General features: G+C 37.5%; 2 protein-coding genes and 1 non-coding gene across 10 annotated transcripts in view; 2 read left to right on the top strand and 1 right to left on the bottom strand.

Annotated features, from left to right (window-relative positions):
* PHC3 (polyhomeotic homolog 3) overlaps positions 1-10,606 on the top strand; it is an 80,274-nt gene extending 69,668 nt beyond the window's left edge. For 4 of the 6 annotated variants that reach the window (XR_005722547.1, XM_040248849.1, XM_040248820.1 and 1 more), the window contains one exon: positions 1,735-10,606. Coding sequence is in view for 4 of the 6 variants with exons in the window: in XM_040248849.1 (XP_040104783.1) it covers positions 1,735-1,889 (155 nt within the window). In the remaining 2 variants the exon portion in view is untranslated. The remainder of the gene's footprint in view (positions 1-1,734) is intronic. The other 2 variants (XR_005722546.1, XM_040248836.1) reach the window with 2 other exon arrangements.
* Positions 10,607-11,310: 704 nt separating this feature from the next.
* Positions 11,311-24,393, bottom strand: part of GPR160 (G protein-coupled receptor 160) — a 58,084-nt gene continuing 45,001 nt past the window's right edge. For 2 of the 3 annotated variants that reach the window (XM_040248971.1, XM_040248979.1), the window contains exons 2-3: positions 16,146-16,261; positions 11,311-12,707 (exon numbers count right to left, since the gene is read on the bottom strand). In XM_040248971.1, coding sequence (XP_040104905.1) covers positions 11,626-12,642 — 1,017 coding nt within the window. In that variant the 5' untranslated portion in view covers positions 12,643-12,707; positions 16,146-16,261 and the 3' untranslated portion in view covers positions 11,311-11,625. Of the gene's footprint in view, positions 12,708-13,160; positions 13,489-16,145; positions 16,262-24,393 lie in introns of those variants that run through there. The other variant, XM_040248987.1, reaches the window with a different exon arrangement.
* On the top strand, positions 20,461-20,587 carry LOC120859992. Its single transcript, XR_005720213.1, has one exon. It is a non-coding gene; the product is annotated as a small nucleolar RNA SNORA40 (small nucleolar RNA).

Below are 24,393 nucleotides of genomic sequence, written 5' to 3'. Positions count from 1 at the left end.
CTCTTTTCTGAATCTAAGTAAGTCCTACCCTGTCTTTCTCTTCTTTTCTTTCCTGTGTTCTTGTAAGTAAGACTGAAGAGAGAAGAACATTAGTTCTTTCATAAAAAGAAGGATGAAGTCACAACTAGATGCAAGATTAGTCAGTTTTGTCTGCTCAGTTTTGAGAGCTACCTCTGGGAAAAGAAAAGGGGCTTTTCTATGGTGAGTAATCTCATTTTAACTATTTAGTTTCTTTTATATGGTAAATAGCCAAAACCATAAAAATTCTGTGTAGGGTACTTTTGAAATAGCAATTTTTAAAAATCTGAGAAATTATTAAAATAGAGGAATTGAAAAGCTGACTGCCACATAGAAGACAGGCAGGTTACAATCAGCAGAGAAGTTGGGAAAGAAATAAGCAAGAGAAAAGCTGGCCACACAGCTGAATACAGGGAAAAAAAATTCTGCATTACTGTTAGAGATGGCGCCTTTTTAGCAGATTCTGTTTTTGTTCATTATTCATTCAGTCCTTCACTTACCCAAAAATACACGTGTTTAGCACCTGCAATGTTTTGTGTTTGGTACTGGGGTTATAGAGATTACATTGTTATCTTACATAAACAAGAGGATGATATATTTGCAGTAGAAGGAATAATGACTCCAACAAAGTCATATCCAAAGGTATAATGTAGCCATTGTCATTGTGCATTATCTTTTTCTTTGTGTTTTCCCTTAGAATGCTGATTTGAAGAGAAGAGACTTTAAGCTCTTAGTTTTTTTATTCTTAAATTCATTTTCATAATTTTGTCTTTTATAAGGAAGCTTCCACGTTTTTGTATTCTCTCCTCTCATGGGTCCTTAATTCATTACTTTCCCTGCTGGTTTCTTTACCCTTAGTGGGGAAGTTCATTAGCTGTGCAAAATGTGGTGGATAATAAAAACGTTCGAGGGTCAAGTAGAGTGTTCGCACTGTTACTTGTTCTAAAGCACCCAGTTTATGCTGAAAGGTAAAATATTGGTTATTCATGAAGAAATTAGCCCAGCAAGCTCAAGATTTCATTAAGAATTTTTTTTCTTATCAGAAGTGGAGATGAGTCCAATGATGTTAAGATTTGAAGTTGAAATTACAAGTTGAGTATTATAATACAGTTCAGCAGTAGATTGATACTATAATTTTGATGGATTGGTTCTATGCTGAGTGAATAATAAAAATGTTTCAGATGTGCCTGGCAGTCAAAGGTTGTAAATCAGAATAAAACTACCAATGACAATAAAAGTGGTACTTGAGAAAATATTTCCAAATTACGTGGCAGAACAGTGTGCTTTATTCTTTTGTACCTGTATGGGAAGGATATCGGATACAAAGAAGAGTTCTTGAGGTATTACAAGCAGTGAATCCAGGCTTGTGTGTGCGGTGTGCTCTCAGGTGGCAGCGTGCTCCTTTTATGAAGGTGTGTTATGTCTGGACTGAAAGAGCTGTACATTGAACCTCTTACTAATTATTTCTGCAGTATTATTTTTAAGGCAAGAATTCCAAGTAAATTGCTTTACCTAGATTTCAAATTCTTAATTTTTTTTTTAGAATGCCAAGAAAATACTGCCTTCTTCCAGAGTGAGCCCACGACTGCCATCAGTAAATTTCATTTGTTTCTCAGCCTGTGTTAAGTCACCCAGGGTGACTTAACTGTGACTGTTAGCAGGGATGTCAGATTGCTGTGTATTAATTCTAACATCCTTCCTCTGATGAAATTCTAGGCTGCCAGGATATCGCAGATGAGTTCAGAGCACAGGAGATTGATGGACAGGCTCTTCTCTTGCTCAAAGAAGACCATCTCATGAGTGCAATGAATATCAAGCTAGGCCCAGCCCTAAAGATCTGTGCACGCATCAACTCTCTGAAGGAATCTTAACAGGAACATGAGGCTTTGAGATAACAGCAACTGTATTCTTAAACAAACTTGTAAGGGTAAAGGCTCAAGATGGCCTAAAATATTATCACTTACTGTGGCAGATAGCCAAGCACATTGGGATCTCTGCATCAAAGGCTGACATTTGTACAGATACAATAATTCATTATACATTTTCATAATTAGCTAACATGGGTGAATTAATTTTACAGGTTACACACAACATTGAAAGACTTGTTACAGAGTGTCATGATATTTTTCAAAGTGTTTTACTAGATAATTTTTTAAAAGGTGATGTTTATCATTAATATAAAAATCCTTTTGAAAGTAATTTAATAATTTACATTTCTCCTTTTGATTTGGTTTTCTTATATACATTTTTCTACCCTATAAGTTTTCTATAGGTTGTCATGAGAGATATAAATTTAGGAGTAATTAAGGAATAATTTTGGAGTCCAGTGACTGGAATTGTATGCAATGAGATATCAGTGTATGTTTTTAAAAAAGACATGTCTGTTAAACAGTTGCTTCATCTATAAAAAGAATTGCATTCTAGCATGAATAATACTGATCTGGAAGTTAGAAGATTTGGTTTCTCTTCCAAACTTGACCAAGAATTTGGTGTGACTGAGGAAGTTCGTTTCTTAGTTTTTGTTCATTTAGAGCAGTGGTTCTAAATGGAGGTCAGGTTTTTTCCCCAGGGGACATCTGACAATGTCAAGGGACATTTTGGTTGTCACAGCCTAGGGGTTAGGGGAGGGGAGGGTTGCTCTTGGTATCTGGCATGTGGAGGACAGGGATGTCACTAAATATCCTACAAATGCACAGGACAGCCCTCTACAGCAAAGAGTTATTTGGTCCAAAATGTCAGTAGTGCCAAGGTTGAGAAACCGTAATGAAGGAGCGATTAATGTTGGTCTTTTTCACCCAGAGGGATATTTTTTGGGGAAAAAAAAAAGATGGGATGTAATAAGGAATACATTGTATAATGGAAATATTTCAGATAGCATTAATGTTCTGCTGGAATATTGTTCCCAGCTTTATACATTCTAGAAAAAGGGGGGAAATCCATTAAGTTGGCATATAAAATGAGAACTGGCATACCAATAATTTGACTCAGAATTGATTCATGATAATAATCTTCCATATCTCTGCACTGATGAGGGCATAATATGATTATGCCTTAAGGACAAGGGCTCGGCCTTTGCTGGCAGGGAGCTAGTTTGTGGTGGCTGTGTGGTTGGTTTTCGGATTTTTCTAGTGTTGAACAAGGTGGATCTAGCTAGAATGCACATTCCTTTTTCCTTGACTAAATCCTTGTATGCTTCCTGCAAAGCACTCTTCGATAAATTGAGTCTAATTTTGTATGTACATGTTTTACGGAAAAAAATCTTTAAAGCAAAATTTTTCATTGAACAGTTAGTGTTGCGTTAGTTATGGCACTAAAAGTTGTTGCGGGAGCCCTGTAAACTATATATAGTCCTGGACGTCAAAAACATTTGACTCTTTTATCATCTTCTCTTTACCATACAATGGAAATGTTTTAGTAATTGAAGGAACATACACAGATATTTGGCAGAAGTTCAGTAAGTGAGGAAGAGTCCATGGGTTTCAGTCATTGTCACTGATCTTTTCAGAAAGATTGTGTTACGCTATTAGAAGACTAAAGATGTCATTAAAGACATCACAGATATTTATCTTTTGGCTTTGTGTACATTAGAGAATGTTGATTATTTTTATACAAAAATACAGCGGGTAATTTTTTTAACCTTTAGATGCCTCTTGTTTGAATGTATGCTTTGTGGGATTCTTTTGTGTAGTAATGTTTTTTAAAAAAAAGATGTTTACTGATAGTTACGTGTAGGATTAGAATATGTAATATAGTATAAGGCTCATGTTCCAGACCTACAATAGCTTGTAGTGTATGTCACATATTTCTTTTATATCACATTTTTAATTACTGGATTAAAGTTCCAAGAAAAGGTAGGTACTCTACAGTCAGTTTTCATTTATTAGCAGTTAATCTTTATGACAAGAGTTGTCATATGCTTTGACTTTCCCCCTCAGCTTGCAATTTCAGGACACAAGTGAAGGCGAAGTGTTAGCAGGAGCTGGTCCACTGTATGAGGGCTGAAGGGCACAAAGGAAACTCTTCTCCTGAAGTAAAACTTTGTCATAGACGATCCATAGACAGTCCACACAAAACTGATTCTTTGGGGATAGACTCCTCTAGCAGTAATGATCACTTCCCATAACTATATTATCGACATATAACCTGCATTACAGGTTCTCCTGTTTGCTTGCTCTTCTGATCCCAGTTGTCATGTACCTACCCAGAGCCCCTGTGCTTCACACCGTGCCTGGTGTCCAAGAACGTTTATGAGGGGGTTTCTATTGGAGAGCACCTTATAATCCTAAATCGTATAATAATGTTAAAAACAGTCCAGATCTTCTGCTGTCCCCACTCAAAACATACTTAAAAAACACACTTGCTTTTTTTCCAATTTATTTTAGAAATGGCTCATTGGCTTTTAAGTAGTAGCTTTACCATTGACACAGTTGTTTTCTTTCTGGATGATTTAATCATGTGAATTCTAAAATTTCAGTTCTATATTTAATGGATATAGATGATAACACTGGATGTCCACCTCCCTCCTGAGCTCTAAGCACAGTTTTAGTATGAAATAGGTGGGGTGAGTGCTGTTATTCTCATTTTCCTTCATATTACTACCTGTTTCAGGATTTTGATAGGGAATGATAAGCAGAAAGGGGACATGGGAAGTTCTTACTTTTTGCTACCTAAGTTTGCATTTTCTGACTTCTTCATACTGAGGCACTCTTTTCCCATTGAGGAAGGAAATCCGTACAAGTCTGAAATTTTACTTGCGTTAAGTCATGTGTGCTTAAGAAAGAAAACAGCTGGTTTGTAAAAATTGTTTCTTACATGATGTGTGTTTTCCTCAAGCCTTATGTGGGCATGTGTCTTACACACTGGTGCAGCTTTGATAAGATCAGTATGAGAGTGCTGTCCCACAACCTGTCGCTTTCTAAGGGGCTGGTTATTTTCCCATGATGGTACTTTTAATTTGCTGGGGCATTCTCTAAACAGACCCTTTCTAAAGTCCCAGTTTAAGGGCTGTCCCCTCTGAACAAAGAATGTGGAGTAGGCGGAAAGCAATGTTAGTGATGGAGCTTGAGGACAGGAGAAGCAGACAGGAGACCTGCCATGTTTAGTTTATCCCACCTTAACACTGAACATCTCTGTACTTTTGAAGTTAATACTCATTTTACCTAGAAAAAAAATTTTCTTAGGTAGCCCACTTAAATTTTTGGCATAGCTAATTTTCCCATATCCAGTGTGATGTTACTATAGTCAGACAGTGTATTCAGATACCAGTCTTGGATTGAAATCTGTCCTAGTGCCTCATGTCACCTGACTTGTTCATCTAAATATTATGAAGACCCATTGTTTGCATTTGCAAGGTTTTGGTACCACCATGGCATAAAGTGTGGTTAGTGAGGCAATGCATAGATTGTGTGTAGTTTTAGGCTGTGTTTACATGTGTGTAAAAAATTTTGGAAAGAAGAAACTAGTACAGATGCATGGGAAGGATGCTGTCTTCATAGCCATATCAAGTGGAAGAAATCCCTGGCTGGACACACTGTTAGAACATTTCAAAAATGTATTTTCAACTAGAACAGCTTGGTTATATTTTGTGGTTTGAAGATCCTCCCCCTCCCCTCATTGAATGGCAAGAACTCATGCTGCCTCTGAGCAACGGGCATTGAGGAACACTACTGCCTAATAGGATGAAAGGGCCTCATTCCCCCTTACCTCCTCAAGCCCGAAGGAGACTGATAACTTTCTTCTTTGCCTGAGAAGCCCTACAGACAACTCTGTGGTAGGGTTAATTTCAGGGAGGAACTAGCTGGGGCAGGAATTTCTAATACCTAGTACTCGACTCATGACTTTGAGCAGCCTCTGGGCAGTGGAAGCTGGCCACTCTGCACAGTGTCCTCTCAGATGTTTCCTGCACACTACTGCTGGGCCTTGGGGAAAGTTTTCTAGGGGAAATGACAGGGAAGTGGGGGACGAGACAAACAAAAAGAAAAGCATTCCAGACCCAAGAGGATAATTCAGTTAACTGAGTGACGTGGTATTGTATAGATATGGCCATTCGTAGTTCAAATAAATTGTAATGGTTGGGTTCCATTTATTGCAATAAACAGGGTGTAGGGTTGTTTTTTTCCCTTAATGTCAAGATTTACCTGCAATCAAAGTCATTCTTTTACTCTCCTGGTCAAATGATCCTGCCCTTAGGAGCACATTAATAGTTCCAGTGATACATAAATCGGTGATTTTTGACTTCTGAGGAAGGGTAACAGCTGGTATAGTTGGGAAGAGTATTTGTCAAGAACTGAAAGGTTTTATGAGGTATCAGAATTATATAGAGGAGAGAGTATCCACGGATAGTATTTTGTTAGGTTGTGTCTTGGTCTGAGAATCGGATGACTAGAGCTGTAGGGTTCTGTTTTCTTAGTGTGGATTTCAGTAACTACAAGCCTACCTCTTTCTTTGATGCACAGTAGTGTGGTTCTTGAAAAAACTGTTTAATCTACTTTCATCAAAATTGGTATTTCTGAACACAGTTGTGATTCAATTAAATAAGCACAAAAAATGCAGTATTAGGGAAAGTAAATATGCAATCTTATTAAAATTTAATTTCAACCTATAAGCTGTACACTTTAAAAAGATTCTTTGGGAAGGTAATTCCTTTTTTGTTAGAAGTTCAAAAAATGTATCATATAGTTTTACTCATAGCACTAATATAAGCCATTTCTTCAGTAAAAAATGTTGAAAATTATATTATCTTTGGAAAATTCCTAAATTTTAAAGAATTTTTAGAAGTTTTTACATATTTTTCAGAGCTTATTTAATCTATTTTAAAATAATACTATGATAGTTGTTTTTGAAAGTTGTAAAGCACTAGTACAAATAATAATCATCATATTCCAGAGCAAAACATGTGGCTTTTTCTGAACTTGCATTTTAGTATACTTGCATGAAAAGGGAGACCTGCCCTTCTCCTCAGATTTGAAGCCCAGCTTCTCTAATAAAAGCTCTCCCATTCTACTCTGACACACACCTGTTAAAGTGCCATGTTCATGGAAGCTTTGGGAAATGCTTTCCAGTTTCATTTTTTTCCCCCTTTGAACAGCTTGTGAACATTTAACTTATTAAAGGTGACTATTTCAACCTCCGACATTAGGGAAGAAATACATTAAAACATTTTTCTCTACTGAAAGTACAGTTGCTGTCAATGATATTGGTAGCATCAGTATGAATCCATAGAAAGAAAGCCTGTGCCAGGGTTTTAAAATATTTTAAAAAGTAATGAATGAAATTTAATTTGGACAAAAGAAATCAATATAAATTTAAAGCACTTATTATGCTAACATGGTACAGTTTTAAATATAAGAGTAATAAAGCCCTTTTAGACCACCTATTTAAATTGATGCCAGTAATCTTAAGGACTGATAGTAGTTGTCATTTATTGACTTAAAAGTTATACTTTAGGGACTATTATCAGTGTTAAATCCTTGATTTTTGTGGAGCTTTAATGGATGGAGGTGAAACAGTTGGTGTTTATAAGAGTGATGAGGAATAATAGTGAAATGAACATCAACCTATTTTAGAAAAGGAACTTTAGTCTTGCCTCAAGCAAACCAGATGTATTCATTGCTAAAATCTTTTCTAATATTTGTTAAAACCATAATTTTAGGTAGTACTAAATAATAACTTAGCAAATAATAACAGTAGCAAACAATAGGTGGACATAATCATTAAATAAACATGGTAAGTGAAGATAAAATACTGGCTGGGAGACTGGAGTTTTACTGCTAGTTCATAAATTAGCTGTGTGATATCTTAGGCCATTACTAAACTTATAACCTGTTCCCTCTTCTGAATATTCAGTATGGAGCCTATACTACCCAAAAGGTTGATTTTGTTTAAATCATCTTTAAGCTGTATAAACTATGATTCCAGACCACATAGTGAGATAGTTTTTAAAGTTGCTCCTACTTCTTTCTCTCTTAATTTCTTTTTTTAATGGTTTGTTTCACAGTTAAGAGCTTTGGCTAAAAGATAATTATTTATTATGATCCATTTCCTGGGACACCCACAGTCTTTGTTCTCCTTAGGATTAAGGTAGAAAATTCACACAGATGAGCTAATTGAGATTTTTCTAAAGTGAAGTCGCTCAGTCGTGTCCGACTCTTTGCGACCCCATGGACTGTAGCCCACCAGACTCTTCCGTCCATGGGATTTTCCAGGCAAGATACTGGAGTGGGTTGCCATTTCCTTCTCCAGGAGACCTTCCCAACCCAGGGATTGAACCCGGGTCTCCCGCATTGTAGGCAGACGCTTTACCGTTTGAGCCACCAGGGAAGTTGAGATTTTTCTAAATGCTTCCTAAATCACTAAACACATCTAAATACTGTCATTCATTTATCCATTCATTTATCAAACCATTTGAACATTTACTATGTAGAGTGCAGTGTGTGGTTGGTATACCTGACTTAAGGAACTAGTAATAACAAAATCCTCTCTTGCCCTCAGTTTTGATAGTGGCATAAACATTTTGGCATAAACATTCACTGCATTATTACTTAATGCAGTGAATATAAAGTTGGAGCTGATTTATGCATTGGGTAAAGGATTAAGCTAGATGATATCCAAGGGGTCTGACTGAATCATATCACAGTTCCTATAACATTTTGCATAATAATCCATGGACCTGATTAGCTTATAAAATTAAAGGTACTTAATATCAGGATTTACATTTTGAAGCTATTTTAACAGCCCATATTTCTCAATTATTTTGACACGAGTCTATTCCGGAGGTATTGATATGCAGGGTGTGTGGCAGAACGATTATGAGGAAAGCTGGTGCTGGCTTACTGTATACATTTTGTACTAAGAAAGCTTTACACCCAGTATTGACAGTGCAGTAACTTCTGAAAACTGAAAAATCTCAAAGGAGCTTGCTGAACAGGTTTAGTTTTTGTGTTTCTTTTTAAAGCAAGAAATACTACATAAAATTCTACAGTTATCACAAATATCTACTTTTTGGAAAGCACACGTTTTACATAGTAAAAGGGTTTCCTTTAACATGCAGAACCTATAAACAATAAAACAGTTCCATGCTTGGAGCTTGAATTTACAAGTATTTGGGGAGCAAACACAGAAATGGGAGGATTGATTTAATTGGGTAGAAATTTCCTTGCCACCAGAGAATTCTGAGTTATGGTGTAATTTCCTGTTTGACACTTTATTAATTTCTCCATAATAGATGCAAAATGAAAAAAGATTGAAAAAACTTCTCTGTATCATAAACAGCTTTTTAAAGCAGGAAAATGTCCAAATAAGTGTTAAGAATAGAATCTGTAATAAAGTGTTTGTAAATAGGAACACTAACATCCAAGTAACCAGATAGTCTGGGTTTAAAAAATTTTTTCCATGGTACTGGCTAAAACTTTTAAAGTATTTTAGTTTACCTAGTTTTTCAAATATTTTTGCTGTTAAAATATTACATAAATATTTTTTGTATGTGTATTCTAAATTTTAAAAAAAGTTTGAGTGTGCAAAGATGGTAATAATTTTAGATATCTAATTTCCAAGACATTTAACTAGATTCTCAATCACCTCATTCAAAAGCATGTTTTTTTCCATAGGAAAAAAAAGTCAAAGTAAGCTCTAAAAATTATCCTCACAGTAAGGGGTGAGCTTGTGATAAAGTTTGGAGTTGTAGACAGCAATGTGCAGAATGGAAGCTGACATGGGTGTTGGGCATTCCAAGCCTCTTTGTTGAATCAGTCCTTTTTGTCTTCTTGCTTGTTGAAAGCATACTTTTTGCTGTTGATTTAACAAAGGCAGATTGTGATAAATTTTTTTTAGAAAAAAACTTTATTTTTGATGCTTCAGGCACATGTTAACTGATTTAAATTCCTCCTTTTGGTTCCTCCCATTGTCCTAAAATAGGATTTTCATATTTTAAAACCTCAAACACTGATCCACGCAGAATGAACAAAAAGCATCACCAAGGGGAAAGAAAACATTTATCTTTACAAAAAACAAATGTTAAGATTATATATAGATGTATTCTTTATGTTGGATATTGTACTAGAGTCCTCCTTACAGGAAATGAAATAGTTCTAGAACTCTTAGCATTAGTGTTCCTAGATTGGTGTCTGTAGCTACCAGTTTTAAAATGTATAACCTGAAAATGAAGTTAATTTTGCATTATAAGAGCACACCATGATCTATGTAAAAAGATTGTCCATTTGGTGTATTTTTTTAAAAGAGAAAGCACTTTCTTATTAACAGTAGCATGTGTATGAATTTTAGATTTTCATATTTGTTGTGTCTGTATTCAGTGAAGTAAAATTGAACATTCAGATGTTTGTTGATGGCAACATTAACTGTTAAATTAAAGCACCTTATACTCTGCTGCTTAAACTTGCTTGTAATTGCACCTTTGTTAACCTGCACATTTTCACATAGAATATTGTTGTAACATTGCTTCATGTGGGTCTGGATGGAAGGTTAGTGGGCCTACAGGATCATTTATTTATATTGTTTATATTACAATAATATATTGTAGACCAGTTGTAAGTTCATTTCTTTACAAATAAAAGCTTCTTCCATTTGGCTGGTCTATTGAATAATTTTTTTTTTTAAAGCTTGTGAAGAATGGGGCATCTTATAAACTAGCAGCTTAAAAGGGGGCTAGAAACAGTATACATTTTCCAGATTTAAAATTTGCAGTCAGAAAGCCATACATTAAGAAGGAAAGGAACACAGAAGCAGAGCATATATAGACATTGACAAATTAGATGGTGTCTTTGTAGTTTAACTCAGTGATTTCAGATTGCTTCACTTCAGTAGTTCTCACACAAGAACCTGCCCGAGGTAAGTATGGCAATTTCTGGAGACGCTGATTGTGGTGACTGGGGAAGGAGCTTCTACTGGCATCTGGTGGGTGAAAGGCAGAGGTGCTCCGGAACATCTATATAGTACATGGGGCAGTTACCACAACAAAGGATTATCCAACCTACAACCTCAACGGTGCTAAGGACAAACTCTACTTTCACACTATGGCATACTGCCAGTGTGATTGCGGGTTGCCATGCAGATTCTATGACGGATCTAAGTTACAACTGAAAACAAATCTGGTATGTCATGGAAGAGAACCAGTCACCACTCCCAATTCTTTATGGTGAGCAACAAAAACTCTGCTCTTAGGAATATTTGCATTAAGAACAGCTGTATTTTTTAAAATTAGCTAAATTTAAACTGAGCTAATCCTTTCCTTATGTTAATATTTAAACTATTTAAAGAAAACAATCTTGATTTTCTTGCTCTGAGTTTAATAAAAATGTTTATTTAAAACTGAAAAGTGGGCAGAAGAATATCAGATTTACATAACAGTTTGTATCCAGTAGTTTTCTGGGTAACACAAACATGAGTATGGCCAACAGGTATAAATATGTTTTTGGAAGTATTTTGTTAAAACTCATAAATAAAGCCCCCAAAAGACACATTCTGAAAAGGTATGAAAGTTTGGGGTCGGGGGAGAGCTTCAGTTCAGTTAACCACTTCTATTTCCCAAGGCCTCATTCTTTCCTGTTTGTAAAATTATTAGTCTTGTAGCTTTAGTTTTAACATGGTAACATATCAACAAATTATTACTGATATAGGCTTTTCAATTTGCTCAAAATTACAAAGTATGAGTGGAATGAAGCAGCATTTCCAGTCGACAAATGGATCCACAGGCAATGCCATGTCTCTCAAATTCAGTTTGTGACAATTAAACCAGAAAACTGTAGCAATGAGAAAACTATTGACAAAATACAACCACGGAATGTTCATTTCAATGTAAGCTGGAATCTGTACTTTAAGTAAAAGGATAATTACTTGAAGTAGTACAAATGGTAACCAGGTACCAAGAAAACAGATAAGCAACTTGGGCAGGAGTGTTTTTTTAGAGTTCATGGTATAAGAAGAGTCTGATGAAAAGGGAAAATACAGGATAGTCTCATTCATGTAGGAAGTTATCCTAACAGCCTGTACCAAGGTAATGACTTCTGACCAAGAGGTTATAAAACCCATAAATAAAATTGTCACCATGGAGAATGACAGCCAGTAACTCTGAGCACCAATATAGAAAGGACATTGATGAGAATAAACATTTTGTGCCTTCAGGCTTTGGTAGATAGCTGGATCTCCCAAAACATAAGTAAGGACAGAAATCCAAATTAAAATAATTGTAAAGAAATAACATACTTTTTGACACTTAAATGGAAGCTTGGTAGCTTTAGAGAAATAAAGGTAGTAATCTATACAAGCTATCAGGAAAACTGGATAATGCAAAAAACCGTAAGTAAAAGAAATAATTTGAATAAATAGGCAGATGTGGTATTTAGTAAATCTAATGCCTAAAAGCACAAAATCCCTGAAATAAGATATAAGGGAAATATTCACCAAAAGTAGAAGATCAGTAAATGCTAGTGAAATGCAAAAATATTCCAAAAAATTTTGATGGGTGTTTTTCCTTTTCATTCCTAATGTGAGGATATTTAACAGTATTTTCCCAAGTATAATCAAGAATAACAGACAGTTACCATCTAGAAGCTGATGTGTTTGATGCAGCTGGTACTGAAAAGAGCAGTTCTCTGAATTAAGAGCACTCATTTTTTGAGTTAAATTTCAAAGGCCTGCTGCTACAATAAAACAGTGCTTCACTTGATTTTCCATCCCTGCAAAGAAAAGTGAAAAGAAAACCTTGATGCCATCTTGATGTTCTCACTACTGTAAAACTTTACAAAGTAAGCACCTCAAAAATCTATTTTAATCCAGTCATTTCCCTAAATAATTAACCTTATATTTCTCACACAGAACACTTAGAATACAATCAAGAAGAATTCATGCATATACTCTGGTCATTCTTTGAGATGCAGATGGTCAGATCTATAACCAAACTGCTTTATTTAAATTAGTTAACATTTTTTTAGGATAAATTTCTTGAATGCCCTTCTCTTCCTGATTTCAATTTAAATTGTTTAAATTCAAGATATTTTTAAAAAGCTAGATAAAACACTGTATTTACCAGAGCCAAAATATAGGCTTCAAATAGCAGCCTGATCAGAATACTCAGAACAATCATCCACTGATAGCTGTGGACTCAGTTCCACTCTGACTCTAGACATTACCTGGTTTTGTTTTTCTGCCCATGAAATTTAGATGATACTCATGAGGCCCCTTTAGTATAGCTGTTTTCAAAGCCTTTTAGCTGCAGGATCATCATTTAAATAAATCTCCAAAGCTCAAAGATATATAAAACAGATGGTTCAGGTGAAAATCATGAGAATATTGGTAAAGGAAAGATTTATCTTCTGGATGTGACCTGTCAAGTGTGGCACCTGGAGCGATGAAAGAAGGTAGGAAAGGAGCAGGGACCAAGTAGGGCTACCTGGAAACATCAAGAATTGCTGCTGCTGCTGCTAAGTCGCTTCAGTTGTGTCCGACTCTGTATGACCCCATAGACGGCAGCCCACCAGGCTCCCCTGTCCCTGGGATTCTCCAGGCAAGAACACTGGAGCCTACCAGGCTCCTCTGTCCACAGGATTTTCCAGGCAAGAGTACTGGAGTGGGGTGCCATTGTAAGTGCAAAGGAATAAGAATGGAGCTGCATAATTTTTTATCCTGCATTTCACTTAAGTAAACCTCCTGTTGAAATTTATCATGGTATTTTTTTTTTTTAACATGTAACATTCACAAGGCATAAGAACATTCAATGTGTAGAAAATATAGAGTGAAAACTAAGTCTTCCTATCCCAAGAAACATTTTTAATGGCTGCTTAATAGCCCATCATAAGGAGGTATCACTTTTAGCCTATCCCTAATTGTTGACATTCATGAGTAAGTTTTTTGTTACTGTTGGGGCTGGGGTTTTTTTTCCTTGCTGTTATACACAGTGGTAGAACAGTCTTGCAGAAACAACTTTGGGTCAACTGTGCATTTTGTCTTTAGGATGTTTCTTGAATTTCCTTCTTTTTCTTCCATCCTTTCCTGATTTCTTCCTCTTTGAATTTCCTCTTTCATCATTGCTTTTTCCTGCTTGTGAAGCTGTTCAAGCTCCATTCCTGTTCCTTTGCACTTATCTAGCAATTCATGTTGTTTTGTTTTTTTTTTTAAGATATTATACATGTACAGAAAAAGTAAAAAGGTACACATCAAGTTATTAATATGGTATTCCACTTACAGGTTTTTCTGAATTTCTCAAACTTTAAGGAAAAAAAAATAAGGGAGTAGCAAGTCTAAGAAGTTAAAAAAAAAAAAAATCACCTAGAAACAGGTAACACAATTTCAAGGAAGCTATGAGGATCCTGTTTGAGGGTAAAGAAAAGAAATTGGTATGGGAGAGGGCTGGTCACCAGTTCTGTTGACAAAATCAACTGTAATATGACAGTGTCTCTCAATTCTTCTCAACTAGGCCAACTTCTAAGCTTTTATATTTGTCTTCACATTACCCAGTTTTAGCAAGAATATTGCTCAGCTGGTTTAGCCAGAATCTCTCCCCCTCTATGTCTGATCAGGTTCCTCATCCTCACTATACTTCAGGTGATGTTTAACCACCTTGACCTGCCTTCAGCAAGAATTCTGATAAGTCAGTTTAACCAGAATCCCCTCTCACCACTGATGTTTTCCTTGGGAATAGTCCATTCACAGGCCCCTACCTTCTTCCTTGGCTGTAAATTCCCACTTCTATTGCATTTGAGCTTGAGTCCAGTCTCCACACCCGACTGCAAAATCCCAATATTGTGGTGCCCATGCTTATTGCAACGGTCTTAAAGTCTGCCTCACTGTTCTCTAACAAGAATCATGGATAATTTTGTCTTTAACATACTCTCATGGATATAAATCTACCTTGTCATTAAGGCACACAAATAATGTATCTATTTACACACACATGTATATATGTAAAGATAACTATAAAAATCACCCAATACCTATTTCCATAACTATATGTTATAAAAGAACAAATCAAACAAGTTCTGGGTGTATGCTCAATTTTTTTTAAACTATACTCAAAATACACTATAAACTTTACCCTCTCAAAAAAGTTCCATTCCAGATTTGATACACCAGGGCACAGAATCATGGATACCACCATGATGAATGCTACTGGCTTTGGGTAAAGAAACCTGGGTGGAATGATAAGACCATATGAAATCCTCCTTGTGCCAAGGAAAGAACTGGCTTAGTTTTAAATGGCAGATGTTGGGAATGGGGGAGGGGAAGGGAAATGGTATGGGTTCATAAAGACCTACTTTTAAAAAGTATGTTTAGGATTAAAAGAAAGAAAGAATCATCAGTATAAAATGACTGTATCCTTTATAACTCCTATCCAAAATTCAGAAAGTAAGGCTAAGGAATCGTGTTTAAGTAGGAAACATCCAAGGAATGTGTGCCAAGTTTCCACTTCACCACTAACTCTCTGAGGGGAGCTGCTTGAGAAAGACAGGTCCCTACAGCAGGGAAGTAACCCTGAGTGTCTCCCAGGGGCTAAGGAGGGTCAGAGAAGAGGAAGGGGGAGGGGGCAACCCCAGCCAAGGAGTCACAAACCAGGAACCTCTTCAAAAGAAGACTGGAAGAGAGAAGACAAGTTTAAAATGGCATATGTAAGAGAATCACAGAGCTGGAAGAAACTTCAGAGGCAAGAAAAACAAGACCCAGGGAAGACAGGCAATTGAGGCAATTTTATTGCTTTTTAGCAGTTAAAGGGAAGAATGATGGAAAATGACGTGGAAACCAAAACTTTCTTAGGTGAAAATGTTATACCCCATGTCCCCCAGAAACCACTAAAAGTATTTAAAATTGCAATATTTTGTTGGACAAAAGTCCTTTGATAGGTTACCTATCCCCAATCTTCCCTTGACTACTAGGATTCAGAGATTTAAGATACAATCCTTTCCTGCATGAGGTTTTAGACCCTGCTCTTACACAACTTAAGAAGTTAATGTGCAAGTCCTTGTCAAGGCATCTTTGGGCTTGCTGTGTGATCTGGCCAGTTTAGAAGTATTAGTAGGCTAGGCCTGAGAGAAACAAAACATTATTTCTTTTCACTGACCCAGTCTCTGCTTTTCCATGTATTAATACAACCCAACAAATTCTTAATGACACACAATACTTACTCTGCTTCCTCCAATAGGCCCTTCTTGGCTGATGATCTTCCTATTTTACTTCAGTTTCACTGCCTTTAATTATCTTATTTTTGGTTCCTGGCACACCAAAACGCCATGCAAATAAGCTGTGTGTGAATGAAAACAAAAATAACCACCATTAATAGCCATCTAAATAATTGCAGCTCAGTGCAACTGCCTTCAGATCTCTGCTTAGAAAAACTATTTGTGGGATTAGAGCAAGTAACTAATTGTTTATAATCTTTTTTCCAGCAAAAGGAAGAAAGGAGATCTAATAAATAAATAATCTATTATTTATCTATTATAGATTATTATAATAAATAATCTATTATTATCTAATAACAAAAGATATAATCTTTGATACTTAGACTATATGTGTGTGTGTGGGTGTATGTGCACACATGTGCTCAGTCACCTCTGATTTTTTAATTTTTTAAATTATTTTAATTGGAGGCTAATTACTTTACAATACTGTAGTGGTTTTTGCCATACATTCACATGAATCGGCCATGGGTGGACATATGTCCCCCATCCTGAGCCCCCTCCCACATCCCTCCCCATCCCATCCCTCAGGGTCATCCCAGTGCACTGGCTTTGAGCGCCCTGTTTCATGCATTAAACCTGGACTAGCGATCTATTCCACATATGGTAACAGACATGTTTCAATGCTATTCTCTCAAATCATCCCACCCTCACCTCCTTCCACAGAGTCCAAAAGTCTGTTCTTTATATCTGTGTCTCTTTTGCTGTCTTGTATATAAGCTCACCGTTACTATCTTTCTAAATTCCATATGTATGCGTTAATATCAGAGAAGGCGATGGCACCCCACTCCAGTACTCTTGCCTGGAAAATCCCATGGACAGAGGAGCCTGGAGGGCTGCAGTCCATGGGGTCTCGAACAGTCGGACACGACTGAGCGACTTCACTTTCACTTTTCACTTTCATGCATTGGAGAAGGAAATGGCAACCCACTCCAGTGTTCTTGCCTGGAGAATCCCAGGGACGGGGGAGCCTGGTGGGCTGCCGTCTATGGGGTCACAAAGAGTCGGACACGACTGAAGTGACTTAGCAGCAGCAGCAGCAGCAACGGCATGCATTAATATGCCGTATTTGTGTTTTTCTTTCTGCATGTCCAACTCTTTGAGACACCATGGACTGTAGCCCGCCAGGCTCCTCTGTCCATGGGATTCTCCAAGAATACTGGAGTGGGTTGCCATTTCCTCCTCCAGGGGATCTTCCTGGCCTAGGAAGCGAGCCTGAGCCTCCTGGGCCTCCTGCAGTGGCAGGCAGGTTCTGTATCACTGCTGGGAGACCCTGATACTTGGATGAAGTCACCAAAGACCCTGAGATACAAGTGCGGATAACAGGAATCCTGCTCTCACGGCAGTCTTCACCCACTGGTTCAGAGCCCAACTAGCAGTTCTCAAATTGTTTTGTTTCAGGACCTTTGGCACTTGTTCCATGTTAACATAACATTTTTTTTTAAGTGAAAAATTACTCTCTCTTCCCAAACAAAAAAACTGAGTGAGCACAGTTGCACTCTTTCACATTTCACAAATTACTTCATTCAGTATCTGGCTCAATAGCAGGCAGCTGAATTCTCATCTATAAAAGCAGCTGCAATATCACACATGCAGCTTTTGTAAAGTCTGCTGTACATTAATGAAAGTTTGAGAGTAAAACAAAAAAGATACATAACTTCATAGCATTATTACAATAAAGCGGCTGTGTTACGCAATCACAGAAAAATTTAACAAAACCATCTTCATTAACAGGATGGGAATATGAGCACAGCTAACATTCTGGTCTACTGTTATACAGAAAATGAGATTAACCTGTAGCTGGATTTGCTGAACCTCCTGAGTGAAGAAAGCCTGTGGGAGAAATAATGTATTACACCTTGTCCAGCATTTTCACATACTTTTTTTCTAATCCCTACAAGCATCATGAAAAGTAGGCATTTTTTTCCTATGAGGAAATGCTCGGGGGTTAACCAGCACATTTCCCCGGGATGCATGACTGTTAAGTGTTGAAGCTTGAAGTTCAACCTTGGGTCTGACTTCAAAACTCTTCAGGAAGCCACAGTTATGGCTCATCTCACAACTGGAAATGTAGAAGGGGATCTAATTTATATGAATGAGCTTTCCAAGTAAGAGTGACTATGTAGATTACTGGTACCCATAGGAGCGGAGCAGAGTCCCTCAGGGTACTCTTCCTGCCACAGGTAATCAACAGCATGTATTCCAGATGATACAGCTCAACACAGTGGGACCTGTCAACCTGGGTGCTTTCGTGACTGTGTGCGGCAGAGCAGCAAAGCCCCCAGGGATTCAGAATGGATGGACAGTGTAAGCAAGAAGACAGTTTGTTATATCAAGCTGGAAGGATTTGTGATTATATGTTATGGCCTATCCTGACACTTAAAATGCCTTGTAATTCTCTGGACCTTTAACATTTCCTTAAGGAATAGCATGTATTATTTATATTATCAGAACTTATAAATCTATAGTAGAAAAAAGAATTTTGAAAAGCAGCAATGCAAATATAAGAAAATCAGGAAAATCAAAATTCAATTTTAATTTCCACTAAACTAATTGCTTTTGCACTGTATTGTTCTGACATTCTTATATTTGCCTATATTGGAAGAGAAGGTCTTGATTCAGTGACCCAAATTTTCACCTTAAGAAAAAGAAAAGTAAGGGAATTCCCTGGAGTCCAGTGATTAGGCCTCTGCATAAAAAAAAAAAAAAAAGAGTAGAGTAAATCCCAAAGTAACCAAGGGAAGGCTATAAAAAAGAGCAGAAAACAACAGAAAATTTAAAACACAACAGAAAAAACAGTCAAAGCTGGTTCTTTGAAACAAAAAAACAAAACAATAAAACTGTAAACCTCCAACCAAACTGAGAAAGAAACTTAGAAAAATTAGGAAAAAGAGGGTCTCAGTACAGACCCTACAAACATTATAAAGATAATAGGGGACTATTTAGAATAATTTTATTCCAATAAATGAGACAACTGTGATGAAACAGACAAATTTCTGGGAAGACACGAACTAGAAAAACTCATTCAAAAAGATCCCTTAAAAAATAAGGCTCATAGGGCTTCCCTGGGGGCTCAGTGGTACAGAGTTCACCTGCCTAAGCAGGAGACACGAGTTCAGTCCCTGATCCGGGAAGACCCCACGTGCCGAGCAGCAAGCTCCAGAGCACAGCAGCCGTAGCGACTGAAGTCCAATCAGTAGTGCGTTCAGCGGCAACTACCGAGCCCATGTGTTCTAGAGCCTGATGCTGGCAACAAGAGAAGCAGCCGTGATGAGGCCCTTGCGCCACAACTGGAGAGCAGCCCCCGTGTGCTGCAACTAGAGAAAAGCCTGTGCAGCGACGAAGACCCAACCTGGCCAAAAATAAATATATAAACACATTTTTTAAATTCCTATTAAAGAAATTGATTTTGTACTTAAAAACCTTCCCACAAAGAAAATTTTAGGCTCAGATGCTTGCACAGATGAATTCTGCCAAACATTTAAGGAAGAAATACCAGACAAAGAGAACAGAAGAAACACCTTCCAACTTACAAGACCAAAACAAAGACACTTCAAGAAAACTGAGTTACAAAGCATCATCCCTCAAGAATATGAGGCAAAAAACCTTAACAAAACATATGCTATGAAATTAAATTCATTAATATACAAAAATAACAATATAATCTAATATATCATAGCTAATACAATCTTCCAACACTAGAAAATCAATGTAATTCATCATGTTAACAGAATAAAGGAGAAAAGCTATATGATCATCTGAAGAGATGAAAAAAAGCACTTAACAAAACCCAACATGATTAAAAAAAAACACTCTCACAAAAACAAAGAGAAGGCAACTTCCCAACCAGATAAAAAGCATCAATGAAAAACCCAAATGCTGAAAGAGTCGTGCTCTCCCCCTACAATCAGGAGCCATGCAAGGATGTCCACCCTCCAACCCTCCTCAACATTTCATTAGAGGTCTTAGCTAACACAGGAAGTCATTAAGAAGAAATAAAAGGTATGTATATAGGAAAGAAGTAAAGCTGCCTTTAATCATGAGTGATATGATCATGTACTTAGAAAGTCTGCAGTAAGAGCTACTAAAATAAGTGAATTTAGCAAGGTTGCAGATTAATTTTTTAAAATCAATTTCTATATACCAGTGATATTGGAAAATGAAATCATATTTGCCATAGCATTAAAAATATGAAAAATGTAGGGCTAAGTTTAACAAACCACATGCAAGCACAGTATTCTGAATATTTTAAACACTCAGAAATAGCACTTGTGTATACTTTTGTATCATTTGTGGACAAAAACTTATAGACAGGTACAAATCTAAATCCTCTTTTGCAACTCAGAACTCACTGTTCAGCATCAATTTTGATACAGATAAAAAGGAACATGATACCTAAAGCAGATTCAAGTAACATGGGTTCTGACATACACAAAGGTTGCTTCCAGGATTACAGAATTGATAATTTAAAAGCATAAACTATGAGGGAAATGATTATACTGATTTAGTACTCTAATTTTAGTGTTGACATGAAACAAGGATGGCTTGTTTTTTAAGACTTTTCATCTTGAGAACACAATGTCTATACTTCAAAAGGTAATGGCATAGCCCAGTGGTCTGTCCTAGGATGTGATAGCTTAGGAGTGAATATGATTTCAACTTTATGCATGTTTAGACGGTGTGCAAAATTAAGAACCAATCAGATCTGTCTCCTCTGACCCTAAACATGGCCCTAAGATAAACTGCTTGAGAAAACTGGATCCCAAAGGTTACAGGTGGGGAATTTTTGAAGTGTGTCCATATCCCACTGGAGATCAAAGAAGGTGACCTCAAAGAATTCTGGACTGACAACTGTGAACTGAGCAAAAGTTCTTTTTAAAAGGGCTGTCTTGAAGAGTATGACTCAAACACTGGAGGAACTATGGTGACTGGCAGTGGAAGGAATTAGAACATGTTAAATTCCTCAAAAATGTATTGACAAATAATTTTGTCTGTGTCACACATAATGTTAAAAGCCCTTTACGCTTATAAATAAAGATACTGCAGAAAGAAATTAAAGAGCTAAATCAATGAAGACGTTTATGATGGACTGCAAGGCTCAGCAAGTTTTTTTTTTTTTAATAGAAATTGGCAAGCTGATTCTACAGCTTATATGGAAATGTAAAGGACCCAACAGAGCCGAAATAATTTTTAAGAACAAAGTTAGTGAACTTACATTACCTGATCTTAAGAACTGTTATAAAGGTACAGAAATAAAGAGGGAGTATTAGCATAAGGGGGAGAAGAAAATGGCAACCCACTCCAGTATTCTTGCCTAGAGAATCCCGTGGACAGAGGAGCCTGGTGGGCTGCTGTCCACAGGGTCACACACAGTCAGACACGACTGAAGTGACTTAACATGCATGCATGCATTGGAGAGGGAAATGGCAACCCACTCCAGCATTCTTGCCTGGAGACTCCAAGAGACAGAGCAGCCTGGTGGGCTGCTGTCTATGGGGTTGCACAGAGTCGGAGACGACTGAAGCGACTTAGCAGCAGCAGCAGCAGCAGCAGCATAAGGATAGGATTCCCAGTGGGAAAGAATCCACCTACCAATGCGGGAGACACAAGAGACACAGGTTCGATCTCTGGGTTGGAAAGATTCCTTGGAGTAGGAAATGGCAACCCACTCCAGTATTCTCCCCTGGAAAATTCCATGGACAGAGAAGCCTGGACGGCTACAGTCCATGGGGTCACACAGAGTCGGCCACAACTGAGCAGCATTTCTGTAAGGATAGTTCTATAAATCAATGGACCAGAAGAGAATCCAGTAGACTCACATATTTATGGTCAGTTGATTCTCAACAAAAGGACAAGTTAATTAAGAAGGGGAAGGATAGTATTTTCTAAAAATGGTGCTGGAAAATGGATATCCATATGGATATATCCATATCCACAAAAATAAACTCCAAATGGATCATAAGACTAAATGTAGAAGTGAAGCTGAAATTTTTAGAAAAAAAACAGAAGATCTTTGTGATCCCAGTAGGTGTATTAGCTTCCAAGGGCTGCCATAAAAAATTACCACTGGGTAGTCAAAACAACAGAAATTAATTTTCTCACAGTTCTGGGGGCCAGAAATCTGAAGTCAAGGTCTCAGCACAGCTGTGCTTCCTTACAGCTCTAGAGAAGTGTCCTCCCCTGCCTCTTGCAGTTTCTGGAGACTCACGGCACTCCTTGGCTTGCGTCAGCGTGACACCTGTCTCTGCCTCCATCTTCACACAGGCTTCTCCCCTGTGTTCTGTGTGTCCTCCCCTCTTCTTGTAAGCACCCTGGTCACTGCATTCAGGGCCCCCCTTATTCTGGTATGACCTTATCTTCATTACATCTGCAAAAACCTATTTCCAAATAAAGTTACATTTCAGATAGATAAGAATGGTGGGGGCACCCAAAGCTAGTGGAGGTGATGGAATTCTAGCTGAGCTATTTCAAATCCTAAAAGATGATGCTGTTAAGTGCTGCACTCAATATGCCAGCAAATTTGGAAAACTCAGCAGTAGCTGCTGACTGAAAAAGGTCAGCTTTCACTCCAATTCCAAAGAAGGGCAATGCCAAAGAATGTTCAAAGTACCATACAATTGCGCTCATTTCACATGCTAGCAAGGTAATGCTCAAAGTCCTTCAAGCTAGGCTTCAACAGTATATGAATCAAGAACTTCCAGATGTTCAAGGTGGATTTAGAAAAGGTAGAGGAATCAGAGATCAAATTGCCAACATCTGCTGGATCATAGAAATAAGAGAATTTCAGAAAAATATCTACTTCTGCTTCACTGACTCCACTAAAGCCTCTGACTGGGTAGATCACAACAAACTGGAAAATTCCTAGAGATGGGAATATCAGACCACCTCACCTGTCTCCTATGAAACCTGTATGTAGGTCAAGAAGCAACAGTCAGAAGTGGACATGGAACAATGGACTGGCTCCAAACTGGGGAAGGAGTATGTCAAGGCTATATATTGTCTCCCTGCTTATTTAACTTACATGCAGAGTACATCATGTGAAACACCAGGCTGGATGAATGACAAGCTGGAATCAAGACTGCGGAAAGAAATACCAACACTCAGATACAATGATATCATTCTAATGGCAAAAAGCTAAGAGGAACTAAAGAGCCTCTTGATGAGGGTGAAAGAGGAGAGTGAAAATGCTGGCTTAAAACTCAACATTCAAAAAACTAAAATCAAGGCATCTGGTCCCATCACTTCATGTCATATAGATGGGGGAAAAGTGGAAACAGTGACAGACTTTATTTTCTTGGACTCCAAAATCACTGTGGACAGTGACTACAGCCATGAAATTAAAAGCCTTTTGCTCCTTAGAAGAAAAGCTATGACAAACCTAGACAGTGTATTAAATAGCAGAGACATCACTTTGCTGACAAATGTCCTGAATAGTCAAAGCTATGGTTTTTCCAGTGGTCATGTATGGATGTGAGCACTGGACCAAGGCGGAGCACCAATGAAGTGATGCTTTTGAACTGTGGTGCTGGAGAAGGCTCTTGAGAGTCCCTTGGACAGCAAGGAGATCAAACTAGTTAATCCTAAAGGAAATCAACCCTGAATATTCATTGGAAGGACTGATGCTGAAGCTCCAATACTTTGGCCACCTGATGTGAAGAGCTGACTGACTGGAAAAGACTGATATTGGGAAAGACTGAAGGCTGGAGGAGAAGGGGACGACAGAAGATGAGATGGTTGGATGGCATCATTGACTCAGTGGACTCAATGGTTTGGGCCAACTCCAGGAGATACTGAAGGGCAGGGAAGCCTAGTACATTGCAGTTCATAGGGCCACAAAGAGCTGGACACGACTTAGCGACTGGAAAAGAACTGGACATCCACTATGTGGTCACAGCTTTCTGCGCATGTGCACATGTGCTCATGCACACACACAGGTTGATAAACTGGACTCAGTTAAAAAGCAAATATTTACTTTTCTTTAAAAGCATAGTTACGAAAAACAAAAGCTACAGCCTTTACGGTGAGATGATATTCAGAGTTATCAATGACTTAGACCCAGAATAAAAACAGATTATTGTAACTCTAAGATAATTAGCCTTTCAAAAAATGGGCAGAAGATCTGAACAGATATGTTCAGGAAATAAAGACCACATGAGATACTGCTGTATACCCACTAGAGGAGCTAAAATTTAAAGAC

This window comes from Oryx dammah, unplaced genomic scaffold (assembly GCF_014754425.2).
Source record: "Oryx dammah isolate SB20612 unplaced genomic scaffold, SCBI_Odam_1.1 HiC_scaffold_2, whole genome shotgun sequence".
NCBI lineage: Eukaryota > Metazoa > Chordata > Mammalia > Artiodactyla > Bovidae > Oryx > Oryx dammah.
Note: the sequence above shows the minus strand (reverse complement) of the source record. Positions and strands in the feature narration are given on the sequence as shown.